At 33.5% G+C, this 16,170-nt stretch overlaps 1 protein-coding gene across 1 annotated transcript in view; it reads left to right on the plus strand.

Annotated features, from left to right (window-relative positions):
• Positions 1-16,170, plus strand: part of LOC150086032 (DNA excision repair protein ERCC-6-like) — a 306,101-nt gene that overhangs the window by 61,812 nt on the left and 228,119 nt on the right. The window contains exons 4-6 of the mRNA XM_090374774.1: positions 274-439; positions 10,030-10,155; positions 15,017-15,109. Of these exons, the coding sequence (XP_090230900.1) occupies positions 274-439; positions 10,030-10,155; positions 15,017-15,109 (385 nt within the window). The remainder of the gene's footprint in view (positions 1-273; positions 440-10,029; positions 10,156-15,016; positions 15,110-16,170) is intronic.

The raw sequence follows: 16,170 nt of genomic DNA on the forward strand, positions 1-16,170 counted from the left end.
GACCACCAGTTGATAGTTAGCAAAAATGGCATATATACTAGTAATACAAAAAAAGTACAAATATAATTCTGTCTGCAAAATTCCTTTGTAGAAAATTAACATTTAAGTAAATGCTGTTTGTGTATTGCAATATCTGTCTATATTTTTTTTAAATTCAAGCAACTAACAAATTGTACTTTATTTTTTTTCATTTATACCAACTCTAATAGCTTGTTTAGTTGCTTCTTGTTGATTTGTAATATGTCACAAACTCTGCATGCTTTATTTATACAGGACACCAGGTATTTCTGTCTATGACTTCCACAGTACAACTAAAAGAGAGAGAGAGAGAAATTTGAGGCATGTGCAAAAACGAGGGGGAGTTCTGTTGACTAGTTATGGAATGGTTGTAACCAGCCACGAACAAATGTCAAATCTGAATGAAAAACAGTTAGTTTGGGTATGTATTAATAATGAATGCAGTTCAGATATATTTGTTTTCACTTTAATATTATTAATGAATCCAAATATGTACTGCAATCTTCACACAGAAGTAACTGTATTACTTAGAACATATGGATCAGATCCTCTTAACAATTAGGTAACATTAAGTACATTTGTTCTCCTCTATAGCATTGTTTGCTTTGGTGTTCTGTGTGTTCAAAAACAGAGTTGCACTCTGTTCCACTGGAATAGTACTGTTCACTCCAAATGCCTTGAGAGCAGGTTTTGGTGGCTGGGAGGAGCCATTAGGGAACACATTTTAATGCCCTTCCATCTGATTTCCAATCAGCTACAATTCACAGTTGTCTGCAAAGGCATGTTCTCTGATTTAATTTTGTTATTAAAAATTTGGCATTTAATCAATTCTGTAATTAACAAGAAAATGGCTGAATTGCTGGCCAAAATGAAAATGCTGCAAACTATTTACAATTTATGAGGAGAAACTTTAATAAAAGTGTCTGTTTATTATCCCAAGGGTTAGTTTTTGTACCCATGAGTAATATACATCTGTGTTAATTTTCTGTAGTTGATTGTACTGGCACAGTTTCCTGTGTCCACAGCTTTAAAATGCTATGGTCATGTACACCATTTCTTGCATATTACAAAAATATAAACTTTATACATTTTCCTGCCTGCAGTGCTAATGGAAAGAGTGTCTGCTTGTGGGGAGTTCTAACTAATGCAGTTTATTGAAGTATTTATAAAACTTTGTTTTATAAAGTTTTGGTTTCCAGTTAGTTCTGATTTACATATTGTTTATATGAATTTTATGTCCATCTGATTGACTTTATTTTACCATGTAGGTAGTTTCAACTTACCCCTCCCCCTTTTTTTTAAACGTCCTTAAAGTGGTCAAGTCAGTTAGTGCTAATAACACAAAGGTGAAAAGGTATAAAAAAAACTCTTCATTGGAAACTAAACTGGACATTCTAAAAAGGCTGGATTGGGGAGAGCACTAGATTTATGCTACATTTAATGGTTTTGAGCAGTATGAAAATTAAATTAACAGTATCACAAGCTGTTCTTGTAAATAATGTATATGCAGTATAGATATATGGTTCTGTAATTTCCAGATTCACTTAGTGCTCTGTTTTTACTGCCTCTGCTAAGTGTGAAAGTTTCCTGTTCTACCCTAAATGTTTCCATTCTACTATATTTTTTATCTGCATATTGCAGTATGTATCAAATTTTGTGATAGCAAACTATAATATCTAACTTTCTTTTGTTTAAAAATCAAGAAAATTTAATTTAATTTATCTATTTAATTAATTTATCTAACTAAATATTACCTTTCTTGGCATATAGGCATCTTTAAAAAGTGAACTTCTATAAAGTTAATCCAAAGGTGTGGTTTCACGTACCACAACAGATGTTTTTCTCTCCTACGTTTCTTATGCTTTCTTTTCTTTTGTTAATTTCAAATTGTGAGAAAGATACCGTGAGGACACAATTTGCTCTTATATTAATTCCATGTTTGCATTATTACTGTAAGATAAATTTTGTGTGGCATTTCACCTCGCTAATTTAAAACTAAACCTTTGTCGAACACTGATGTCGAGATATATTATTAGGCTATCAATGTGTTGAATAATCTGATTGAGATAAATTTATTAATGTGTATTTATACTTTAAAATAAATGATACTGTAGTATCATGGATATCAAAAGATTATGATATAAATAAAAACACATTATGCCAAAAAAAAAAAAAATAATAATTCCTTGTAGTCATAAGCCAAGAAAAACTTTAAGTATGAGTCTGGGTTTCCAATAATCAATATAAACTTACAGATTAGAGTTTCTATTTGTCTTTCAAGTTCTTGCTGTTAGTGATAAGCATTGAACCAGTAAGTAAAAAAAATTGAGGCACATTATTTAGATCTTTATGAAAAGTCTGCTTATATTTCTGATTTCAAATTACAAAAATAAAAGAAACCTTTACAGTCTAAAAGGTAACAAACTTAAGTCCTTTACTAGGGCGGGCAACCACTGATAAATTAAGTATAAATCTTTATTCTTCTTCAACAATGATTCCATACTCTAATAACATTAATCTTAAAATTGAGCGATTCAAATGTACTTTTCCATTTCGTATCGTTATTCAATTTAGTAATGCTTGGTTACCTATACAGAAAGATTAAACATGTCATAACAGTTGAGTCATTAGTATATATATATTTATTATTATTATTATTTTTTTTAATGATAAATGACATTGCCACCCACATTTTATTGAAACAGCTATCGCCCTTCAGTTTAAAATTAGCTCTCTAGTTTGTAAACAGTTCTCTAGTCTGTTCTGTAAGCACTTTGTTTTTCCAAGTTTTTAAACATTTCTGCTATTAAGCATGCAAATATTATATTTTACTCTTGCCTTTACTTTCATTTAGTTTGAACAACAATCCTACTATCACTGTAGCTTAAAAAATTATGAAAAAAAACATGCTATTTCTTTCAGACTAATAATTTAAGCTCAACCCGACTGCATGCGTCAAAAACACAACAGCCACAGTTAAACAGTGCACATCAAGCAATAATGGTTTCATGCTATTGGAGATTGAAAAAATTGTTTAATAAACTAGTACACTAATATCTACAAAAATGAAAAAGATTAAATAGGTAAGCCCAGAAATCATTCTTCCTTTTTTTTTTTTTTTATTCCAGTGCAATAGTTAATTTTGGGTTCAGTTAATAGCTTAGTACTTGCACAATAATGTGAGCAGAACATTTCTCACTTAACTGCTAAACTGATGAATACGAAAAAGCATTAGGAAGTTAAACCATACTTGAATTAAATTAAGTTTAGTTTAAACATTTTTATCTATGAAACAAAGGAATAAATATAAACAACTTAAGCATATAAAATAAGAAATATTGATTCTCTCCTATGAGATAAATAATGCCATCTGTAATTAGCTGCTATAACTGTCAGATAATTCTTAATTACAAGATCAGCCTTCTATCCTAATTACTGATGGTAGTCATCGAGGAAATTAACTGAAATGAAATAGAGTAGAACAGCATGCTGTAGGGTTAGAATAGTGAGTACTAAAATCAGTACAGTCTTCTGGAACCAGTCAATTCAAAATAATGCCAGAATTGATTTCAATTTAACATTTTTCACATTATAATACATTTAATTAAATCGTAAGTCATTAACTCTCCATCAGGCATGTATCTTTCATTTTACAAGTGGGTGTCTGACAATACTCCAGTTGTAAAAACTTACATGGAAGCTATGAATGAACATTTCTCATTATTATTATTTTTTATTCTCCCAATTAATAATGTTACACATATTGAAATTCTAAAATACAGTAATACCCCGACTTACGCTACTCGGAGTTACGCGGTTCTTGATTTTTTCGTTTGGCAACGCTGCCGCCCACTATCTTCAAGGTCGTTTTTCATATGTTATCGATATACGGTGCGACGACGGAGAATGAGAGCGAAAGATGAACAAAATTCAACTTTGCTGCTTTTATGTTTTTTATATCAGTGAAGGGGAAACACATTTCACCATAATAACGTAAAAACCAACACAATTCCAGCTATCGGTATAATCGCAAATGCAATTAGATCGAGTTTACTACCAGTTTATAACAGATTTCACTAGCAGAAACGCAACTGGACTTTTATTGTTTTATGGTAGTAACCCCTAGAAATGTGAGGTGTTAATAGTTTACCTCTGCCTTTATGGTGTTGTTTATTCAGTTGCTACATGCGCGCAGCTTTGTTTATGCGTATCAAGCGTGCCTCCTCGTTTTGTAATTGTGCTTTATTCCCTAAAAATGAGTAAAATACTTAATTAAAAGGTGTGAAAAGGAAGCGTCCTGGTGAAGACACTGCAGATTCAGAGAGAAAAAGAAAAGCAATTATCGATAAACAGAGGCGGACTGGATCAAAAATTCTTACCCGGGAAAATTTATAGTGGCCTCATACTATGGTTTATGGCCAAAATCACACTGGCCCACCGGGGTTTCCCCGGTAAGGCTTATGGCCAGTCTGCCTCTGTCGATAGAGAAAAAATATGAAATTGTGAAACGCTTTGAGCGAAATGAAAGACCATGTGATATTGCACGTGCTACAGGCCTAAATGAAGCAACGGCGAAAAGCACATGACAATTGCAAACTTGACAGGTTGAAAATTGAAAAGGGCTCAATTGTAAAGGGCTTAAAAATTTTAGAAAACATAGACGCCAACGAAGAACGCGTTATAGCTACAAAGCAAGGAATAAAAAAATTATTAGCTTGCTACGAAGAAATTCTGCATGAAAAAAAGAACGCGCTGTGTCGTCAGACGAATTTGTTAGATTTTATGAAGCCATCGACATCGAAATAACTTTTTAACGTAAGTCATTTGTTTTTTAATATATATTTTGTATTAATATGTATAAAGAACTGCAATTTTATTAATATTTTTCTTCTAAACTAGTGTTTATGTTAGTCCTTGGTCCCAATTAAGCAAAATTTATATGTATTTATATGCAAAGTTGTACCCCGACTTACGCGAATTCGACTTACGCGATTTTCGTCGGACCCACCTATCGCGTAACTTCGGGGTATTACTGTATCTCAGTAGTGTAGTGTTTTTTTTATTTTTAATTTTTGTAGCTGAATTTGGTCACACACGCTGATTTTTTTTTTTTTTTTTTGCACCTTGACCTTTATAAATTTATAATGTGACCATGCACAAAGGTTTACCCCCCCCCTATCAATATGCTATCCTTGTAAACATAAATTTTAATAACAATAAATAAAATAGGCAAGTTTAAAATAAATCTCTAGATATCTATGTGTGATTTGAGAAACTTCCATATGTGGGAGCTTCTCAATGGGTTTTTTTTTTTTTATGGTAAACCACTATATGCATTATAAATATAAAATACAAATTTTATCGTAATGGGTCTTAAATCAAGGCTCTGAAGCAGCTGTTTTCTTTGTGGATGTTATCTCAAGATTGATAGAAATTAATACCTCTTTAATATAAAATAAAAATCATTTATTATTTAGCGATATGTTGCAGTACATTTTTACCAGAGCCAATATGTAAAAATAGCTTTGAACTCGGTGAACCCTTATGCCATCTAAATTTGTTATTGAATAATCCATTCCAAAGATCCACAATGTCTTTACCATTATTTCTGTTTAGAGTTTTTGTTAAATTTTCTGATAAAAAAAAAAAAAAAACTACTACTTTTGTTTTTTTTTTTTTTTTTAAATCATTTTCTCCCTTCTAAAACCTAATAGCTTAATTTTCATTATACACAAATTTGTATTCATTTACATATTCATCCTTCTGTATTCAAGTATTTAAGTGATTTCCCATCTTATGAGTTTAAAAATTACCTCTACCTTTTTTTTTTTTTTTTTTTTTTTTTTTTGCAAATTCTTTCCCTATCTCAATTCTTCTTTGGTTCTTATATCTAGTTTTATTTATTAGTTTGCCTGGGAACCTTTTTTTTTTTTTTTTTGTAATGTATTTTTAATGTTTATTATTTCTTCTGATATTTTTGTGCTGTCACAAATAGTAAGACATTTGTCCTAAATTGGTGTTAATAATTCCAATTTGTATATTGTGTAAATAATTGAAAGCAATATTTAAGTACATCACTGCCGCTTTTTTTTCTCCCGTATACATCCGAGTGCCTAACACATTGCCTTTTTGACTAAACCATCAAAAAACAGTAGCTGGCTGTTGTCCCGTGTCTTTAGTTTAAACTTGGTATTTTTTTGTAAGCTTATTCTTTATAAGCTTATATAAGCTTTATAAGTCTTTGAAATTTCTCAATTCTATTTCCTCATGTTCTCAAATTAAGAAAATATTATCTACAAATCTTAGCAACAGCACTGGTTCAAAATTGGCCAGTATAATCACTTTAGTTTTAAAATTTTATCTACCGTGATTGGTGATAATAGATTCCCTGTTTTTTTTTCAAGTAAAACATCCCTTTGAATTTAAAGTAACCCAGTGCACGAGCTATACTAATGATATATGTGTGTATACATATTATCTGATGATACATACAAGAGGGGATCAAAAGGTTCGTACCCTTACCTAGAAATAGCCCTAGAAAGGTGAAACTTAATAGGAACTTTAATTCTTTTCTATGTACTCTCCATGTATAGTAACACATTTCTGCCATCTGTGGATCAGTTGTTTAATGCCTTGATCATAGAAGTCCGCACTTGTTGCCTGAAATCACTATTCCACTTCATTGATGACTTTCTGAAATGAATCAAAGTGGCATCCACACAATGGTTTCGTCATTTCTCGAAACAAGACGTCTAACAGTACTAGGTCCAAAGAATAGGGTGGGTGCTGGAGTATTTTGAAGCTGCACTGAGCAACAAAGTTAGGTGGTGGCAACGGCCGTGTGAGCCGGTGCATTGCCTGACAGAAGACGACACCTTTGGTTAGTATTCCATGCCTTTTTACCTTCAAAGCATCATGTAACTTTTTCAAAAGATTTCTGTAGTATTCTCCGATAAGTGTGGAACCACGAGATAGGTAACCCTTTTTTTGTCCCAAAACACAGACAACATCACCTTCACAGATGGAGTGGTCTTTGCCTTTTTTGGGAGGTGGGAAGGAGGTGTGCTTCCACTGCTTTGACATGTCTTTAGTCTCTGGATCATGCTGTTACACCCAGCATTTATCATTTGTCACCAACCGATCAAAAAAGTTCTCAACATCTACATCACACAAATTCAACAGTTGGTGAGAACATTGCATTCAACATTGCTTCTGCAAAGGCATCAGCAATCTTGGAACCCATCATGCAGAGACCTTAGACACGTGCAGATGGTCACGTAAAATGCTGTGGGCAGACTCATAACTAATTTCCACTGCATTTGCAATGCAATGAATTGTCATGTCTGTCACAGCACCAACTGCTCAACATTTGCAAATGTCTTACTCTCTGTGGATGTTGATGACCTTCCTTCTCTTGGCTCATCAAAGACACTTGTATGACCGCACTGGAACTCCTGTTTCCACTTTTTTATAGTGTCATAGGATGGACAATTCTGCCCATACACAGCTTTCATTTCTTCGTCAATTTCCTGAGCTTTTTTGCCCTGCAAATGCGGGAACTTGATCACTGCTCGATACTCCACTTTATCAACCATGGCGTCCTTCCATAGATTCCAGGCACTACTGCACTAATGCCTCTCAGAGCCTTAAACACCTCAATCAAGTCTCCTCTAAGGCACTTAGTTTCCAAGCTCTGCAACTCATATATTCAAAGTCTTTCCTCATATGCACGCCCATTTGCCAATCTCACCAGGCATTACCCAACTTTGGACCCTTTCAAGAAGCACAATGTCTTTCTTTAGGTGCAGTCTCCATACTTGAACACAGTACTCCAACTGTGGTCTAACAGTAGCCTTATATAATGGGATTATGATGTCCTTATCTCTACTAGCAATTTTTTGATTAAGAAGAACTTAATGTCTGACCTATTGCAACACCCAAGTCCCTTTCCTCTACTACTGACTTTAGTTCAACTCCACCAAGTGTATATTAATACAATTCTGTATTGTACTAAAATGAAAGCCATACTTTTACATTTCCACAAGTTATTTTGGGGTATGCTATGTAATATATTGTTGAGCCTTCTTCAGAAAAGGAGAACTAGTTCTTTTTCACATTGTCTAAACCATGAAATGATTGTTCTTTGGGCCCAGGAGAGTCTTGGATTTCAGTCTTGACTGTAGAAGCTCTGCGCCCCCTTGAGTCGATTTAAATCTGTCGTGAGATCAGTGAGTTCACTTTGTATAAACTGCTACGGTCCAGAGTTAGGAATTTCTTTGTCACAATAGTTTATATTATCCTTTAGATCACAAATATCAGATTTGGTATCTGATGCCAGTTATTCGAGAACAGCTGATGGAGATGTTACTAATAGTTTGGGTCCACGGAGTACTGGCCTTACAGCTGATGTAATGCTGTTGGGGTATGCAATGCGCTACCTGTTCTTTGCATTATAACCGGCTACATTTATGGAACAAAAGTAGCAATTATTAATACAATCCTGTATTGTACTAAAATGAAAGCCATACTTTTACGTTTCCACAATCACAAGCCTTAGGCACATGTATGGCACACTCCATGGTAGCCCAACTTTTATCTCAGTCACATAATTTAATTTCAAAATATGTGGCATATACATTTTTCATAAATGATGTTATATCCTGCCTTTGTTTTGCTGCAATATAGTTACTGCAAATTTAACAGAATATATTTGAATTATTCACACAGCCATGAGTTGCCATTGTTAAAAATACAGAATATGAAATCACATTAGAAGTAGATACTAGATAGTACAATTGCATCAGAAAACAACTGAATGTGGAAGAAACACTGCAGATTTATATAGCTACACAAATTGCAGGCTTTGCATGTCTAAACAAGCTTAGGCATATCTATACCTCTCAATCACAAAAGTAGTAGTAGTATACACATCACATATACATGAATGTGTATCTAAGAAAACAGTTCTTACTGTTTGTAAAAAACTGTACGTGATAGGTAAAAAATGGTTTGTTTGTTTAGAATTAGCACTAAAAGTGAAACCAGAAACATCATGAACTTTGGAAACATCAATATCTGTGCAATCCAGTATTTATGAAAACTACATACATAAACCTGTGGATACTTATCTGTGATGTAATTTTTTGTTTTTCTATAGGTCTGCAGTAACTGCTGAAAACCAGCATAAAATGAACAAGGATAACATATCTACAAGGAAAATAATGAATGAACAGCAAGCCAATTAACATGTGAAATTCTGTCCTTTTTAGCAAAACACAAACATTAGAATTTAAAAAAAAAAAAAGAAAAAAAAAAAAGAAACCTATGAGGAATCTGCTTATAGGTTTTTTGTAAATTATCAGGTTTGTTCATGTTAGGTCTCTTGACTCCTTACTCATAAATAAAGCCAGGTTAAAGTTGGCGTTGGACTCAAAAACACCTACCAATATTAGAAAAACGATTTCTTAAGTAGAATAATCACCGGAGATAGAGATGAGTTCTGAAACAAAAACAAAATAAAGTAATAGAATTAGAAAGGGGGCCAGAAAAAGAACTGGTTTGAAAATGTCTTGATGGCTACAACATTGACAATATAAGAGTGTACATATCATCTGTTTTCAAGGAAACACTAAGAGCTCAACAATAAAACAGTTTATTGCCCACCCTTATGGACCTGAGCTTGTCCCTTGTGACTTTTTATTAATTTATTATTTTTTGTTTGCATTAATAAATATTACTATTCAAATATTAAAAATATTTGAATTTTATCTAGCTGTGATATAACAGATCCGGTAATCGAATATTAGAACGAGGAACATTGAATTGGAAGGTTTCTGGATTTGTAACACCATTTTTATTATGATGATTATTTAATCAAATCATAAATTTTATGATATCCTTTAAGAAGAAAATTAGTGAAGAAATAAAATAACTATATTAATCAGTTTTTAGCTTATTACAATAACAAATTTGTTATATTTATCTAGATTACATATGTGTTTGTTTATCTAGGATTATGTGATTTTGGATGAAGGCCATAAGATTAAGAATCCAACCAAAACTACCAAAGCTGTTCATGCCATTCCAGCTAGAAACAGGATTGTTCTTACAGGAACACCCATTCAGAATAATCTTCAGGTAATTCAGTATTCATTATTTGTTGTGTCAAGTTTCACCTGAAATAAGGCACCACTTAATTTTAAATTTTAAAAACTTCAATATAGTTACATAAATCTATGAAGACGCCAATTTTAAGACTACTCCTAATTTTCATGGTGGTGTAGAGAGGAAAGAGGGAAAAAAAAGTTAATCCTGCCAGGAATATCTTTTATTTGTAAGATCTTGGCACTCAATAATACGGTAAACATTATAGTGTTATAATTGATAAACATAAAATGACTAACATAACAGGAGAATGTATGAGAAAATCAAGTATCTCTTGAAATTGACAAAGGATGGTGATGATGTTGTCATGGGAGACTTCAATGCTGTGGTCAGATTGCAATATGATAGAGTAGGAGTTGGGAAGTTTGGACTGGGAAACAGGAATGGCAGAGGCGACAGGCTGCTTGACTTCTGTGAACAGTATGATATGGTGACAACCAATACCTTATTTGAAGTACCACAGAGAAGAAGGTACACCTGGAGAGCACCAGGTGATATACAATGCTATAAAATTGATTACATACTAGTCAAGATACCGCAACCAAATTAAGTTGAGACACAGTTATCCTGGAGCAGAAGTTGACAGTGACCACTGTCTCGTGATGGCAAAGTGCAATCTTAGATTTAAGAAATTCAAACAAATTGGAAGGACTAGCTGGGATTTGGAAAAATTACAATATGAACATGCTAAGAGGAATTACGAAGAGAAAACAAATGAAATCATAGCTAATATAACAGGAGAAATCAACTGGGATTTGATAAAGCAAGGTATATTAAAAGTAACACAGGAGACATTAGGAAGGAGGAGCTTTGGTCCAAGGAAACCATGGATCAGGGAAGAAATTCTAGAACTCAATACAAAGACGTAACAAAATAGGAAAACACCCACAGAGGAAGGTCAGGAGAACTATAGATACACAAAGAACCTAATTACAATTTGTAAGTTGATAACCTAAATAAATTTAAGGCTCAACTGGACAGGTATTTCAAATGAACAGAGGGGTGAAATGGGAGTGTTTTTTTTTTTTTTTTTGCTGATGCTGCATAAGCTTGCTTTATTGCATCACATGCCTCTACTAATGCTAACAACCAAATGTCGGGAAACAAAACAAGACTGGATGAATAAAATGGCAGAAGACATTGACAAGGACCTGACAAAGTGAAGAACAGAAAAGCTTATAGAAAAGATTAAGTCATTACAATACAATCCCAAAATGAGGAGCACTATGATTAAAGACAAACAAGGGACCCTACTGATGGACCCAGAGGAAATTGGTGAGCATTGGAAGGAATGTCTAGAAGACCTCTACTGTGAAGAAGAAACAATTGATGAGAACGACTATATTGAAATAGAAGACAAGGTGGAAGAGGATGCTAAAAGCCCAACAATTACAAGGAGTGAATGAGAGTTAGCATTAAGTGAATTAAGGAACAAGAAAGCAGCAGGACCAGACAATGTTCAGGCAGAGCAACTCAAGAATATGGGAGGAGACATGAAAGATAGGCTTTATCAAGTGATACAAAAAATCTATGAAAGTGGTGAAATCCCAGACGACTAATAAAAGCAGAACAATCACTCTTCCAAAGAAAGGAAATGCTAATGACTGTGCCAATTACAGGACTATAACTGTACTGTCCCATGCATCCAAATCATCTTGAATGTAGTGGAGAACAGGATCAAGAAAAGAATAGAAAAAGTCATCGATCAAGATCAGTTTGGCTTCAGAACTGGATGTGGGACAAGGGAGATGCTTCTAGCAATGAGAACAATTCTTGAAAGAAGAATGGAAATGAATAGGAGAACATACATTGCTTTTGTTGATATACAAAAAGCCTTTGATAACGTTAATTGGAAGTTGTTCAGAGTCATGAAAAACTTTGGCCTGGACTGGAGAGACAGAAGGTTTATCCTGCATCTGTACAAGACACAATGTATTGAAATAGATATTAATGGTACCATAAAGGAAGCAAGAATCAGGAGGTGTGAGGCAGGGTTGCTCTTTATCCTTGTACCTTTTCAACATGTTCATCGAGGAATCCATAACAAAAATGAAGCAGGAAGCAATGGGTATCAAGATTAATGGACAACAGATTCACTGCATCAGATTTGCTGACGACATATCATTATTAGCTGACTCAGAGCAGGAGCTGTGTAAGATGTTGGAAAGGCAATGATTAAGGCTACAAGATTCACATCTAAAGATAAATGCACAAAAGACTAAAATACTTGTCGTCACCAAGAATGATGAACAACCTCAAACAAACATCAAAATGGGGAACAACAAAGTGGAACAAGTGAAACAGTTTTGTTATTTGGGAATTTCATTACCCAGGACAACCAGTGCGCTACAGAGATCAGAAGAAGAATCGCCCTTGCTAAGCAAGCTTTCAGTAACAAGCAAAATATTCTAACCAGCAGACACATCGACAGGGAGACCAGGAAAAACTTTGCTGTCATTTGTTTGGAGTGTACTGTTGTATGGAAGTGAAACCTGGACATTATGCAAGCAAGGTATCAAGAGACTGGAGATGTGGGTGGGTCTGGAGGAGTATTAGCTGGACTGAGCGATGATCCAACGAATCTGTCTTGAACGAGATGCAAGAAAAGCAGCAGCTACCCACAATGTTGGCAAAAAGACAATCTAAATTTTTCGGAGACACACTCTAAGACAACAAATTTTTAGTGAATATCTCAGAAGGAAAAATATTTAGAAAGAAAGGAAGGGGATGACCAAGGAAGAAAATTTTGGTAAACCTAATGAGGAAAATGAACTTTAGGGGATGTGAGGAAATGAAACAGTTCAGTAGTAGACAGATGTATGGTTGCAGCGACAAGGCGAATTTGGGAATTTTCTTTAGAGTTTGATGATGAATTGATAAACAGACAATAAACAGTATGATTTGGAAAAACTTATCTGAATAGTTGCATAGGCTGATTTCTAAACTTAGATTGGGGTAATTCAGGTAATTCTATTTTTTTTTTTAATGATCAATTGCAGTGATTTTGTAAAAAAGCTTATTTAAAATAAAAATAATCGAAAAAAACCACTTTTTTTTTGTTTATTGTTTACAGTTGTTAAATATAAGAGAAATTCTCATACCTTACTATAGGAATGCTCTTCAACCAACACTCACCCCCAACTTATCCAGTTAATCCATTATGAAAAAAAGGTTAAAGTTAGTAATGCGATATTATCCATAAAATTTATTATCAATACATACAGTTTTATTAAAAAAACTACTCTTGTGTTCAATTCCCATTATCTATCAACTGCTAAGAAAGGAAAAGTGAAGCGTAGTCGATGCACACCGAACCACCCAAGACTAAATCAACTCACAATCACAGACCGGGAATCAAAGACAATTATCAAATTTTCCTCATTATTTTTAGTTAAACTTCTTTATAAGTGACTAAGTTATTTAAGTTGAAATCCGTGCTCACAAGAAGTAAAATGACAAACTTAAAAGTATTCACTCTTATAAACCAAATTTAATACTATCCCACGTCAAAATTATTTTTGTTAACCAATGTGAATACTATTATTCACACATGCGCATAAAGGTCCATGAATCCGAAATGATGTATGGTCTATGAACATTTATAGAATTAAAATTTAACTTCATTTCAAGTGTTTCAGCTATTAAAAGTTTTAAATATTCATTTTGTATATTAATAACTTTAGCTTCGTTAAAAAGAAAAACACGGTTCTCATGGATGGCACGATAAAAAAATATATCATGCCATATGATATAATACGATACACAAAATATCATGCCATCCACGAGAACCATGTTTTTCTTTTTAATGAAGCTAAAGTTATTTGGATATTAAAAAAACTGGATATTTTTAAGTTTGTCATTTTACTTCTTGTGAGCACGCATTTCAACTGAAATAACTTAGTCACTTATAAAGAAGTTTAACTAAAAATAATGAGGAAAATTTGACAATTGTCTTCTATTCCCGATCTGTGATTGTGAGTTGGTTTAGTCTTGGGTGGTTTGGTGTGCATCGATTACGCTTCCCCTTTTCTTTCTTGATAATGGGAATTGAACATGAGTAGTTTTTTAATAAAGCCGTATGTATTGATAATAAATTTTATGGATAATATCGCATTACTAACTTTAACTTTTTTTCGTAATGGATTAACTGGATAAGTTTTGGGGGTGAGTGTTGGTTGAAGAGCATTCCTCTTGTAAGGTATGAGAATTTCTCATACCTTACTAGAATTAAAATTCAAAACTAATAATAAAACACCTTTGTAGGCCATAATTTAATCGAAATGTAAGAACAAAAACTTCATATTTTTTCTGTAAAAATTGTGGTGTGTTGCATTTTTGCTACCCCCTGCCTTCATAGTTATTCCTTAGGTGTCAAATTATTATTAAAGAAATCAAAAATCTGATTTTTCTTGAAGTGTTGAGTTACTGCTCATGATACTTTTCAAGAACAATTGGGCACTTTTTTTTTTGGAAAAAAGCACTTACTCTTGAGATTGTCATGAAATAAAGTTTGAGTATTTCCAATAATGTGAACAAACATGAACAAACTAATAATGTGAGAATTCATGTGAACAGACTTTTTTCATACTAGTTCCTCTGTTTCTTTATTGTAACTAGAGAGAGATAGTTGTTTTGTTATTTAGTAGGCAATGTAAAGAAGTCATGTCACATGGGGAAAGGGTGTTTGAGTTTGCCTGTGAAGACAACCTTTGGTTTTAAAATGAAAAAAAACAAGAAGATGCTGTTTTAGATTTATGCAAATACCATAATTAACATTCTTAAATTTAAAACGTTAGTGAATTAAAATATTTAAATTGTATTTCTCTTAAATCAGGAGCTCTGGGCTCTATATGACTTTGTCCATCAAGGTGCTTTGCTTGGATCACTTCGAACATTCAGACTTCATTATGAACACCCTATCACAAGGGTAAGTTAAAACAAATCTTTAGTAACTTCATTATTTTTAGTTTTCAGTTGTTTTTTTTTTCAGCTGATTCATAATTTCAAGAACTTTTTATATATACAAGCTGCAGTAACAACATGTAATATAGCCACTCTCCGATTTATAAGGGTTGCGTTCTGTGGAACTCTACGTAAGTCAATTTCCTCCACGCTTGTGCAGCACTCGCAGCTGTGCTCGCAGAATTGATTGAATCAAAAAAGAAATGCTCGACAAATATGTAAATAGAATTATCTATTGTATTTATTCAATTTTTCATCTCATGCGCAGGAAAAATTACAAAAGCATGCAGTTTAAAAAATTTCAAAATTATAAAATTACAAAAAAAGAGAGGAGACAGGCATAATGTCAGTAAGTTTTACCTCTCGAGCATCATTGCCAGAATCAACATCTTCAGCTGATAAGTATGCCACTGCGGAGGTTGAGGGCTGTGGAGATTTAGAAGGGGTCGGCTGCTCAACTTTACGAAAGAACATATTAATGGATGACTTGGGAAGGGGGGCTTGCTTCTGATTTTCCATCCATATTATCAATGGCTGTTTTACCTTCGATATAGCACCTGAGTGCTGTTTTGTGATCACTGTTGATCTTAAGTGCATTGATTCTTTGACTTCTTTTATATGTGCACTGCGCCTCTGTAGTCAGGTTGGCAGGAGCAGCAGTGCATAGCACACACTTCCACTGCTATGGAGGACTACTGCATTCCACTCTACTGTACTGGATTTTGATGAATATCAATCTCTTCATAAAGACCAATGAAATCAGAACAATAGCATAAGGATTCTGCAACAGTGTAAAAACATGCATAAGTGACATGTCTTTATCTGCATGTGGAAATCTATAATCCCAGTATAATCCCAGTTATCCTGTTCATCAGATTCATCATCTAATTCTGAAGATTCTTCTCTGGAAGAGTCTTCAGATTGAATTGGCAGATCTTCATTATGTAGCACCAGAGCAATAGAAGATGATATGTTGGGATACACTACAGCTTTTCTAGCTGCTGACTTTTTAAACTTTGATACATT

This window comes from Mastigoproctus giganteus, chromosome 5 (genome assembly GCF_048544385.1).
Source record: "Mastigoproctus giganteus isolate SK-2022 chromosome 5, ASM4854438v1, whole genome shotgun sequence".
In the NCBI taxonomy this organism is placed as follows: Eukaryota; Metazoa; Arthropoda; class Arachnida; order Uropygi; family Thelyphonidae; genus Mastigoproctus; species Mastigoproctus giganteus.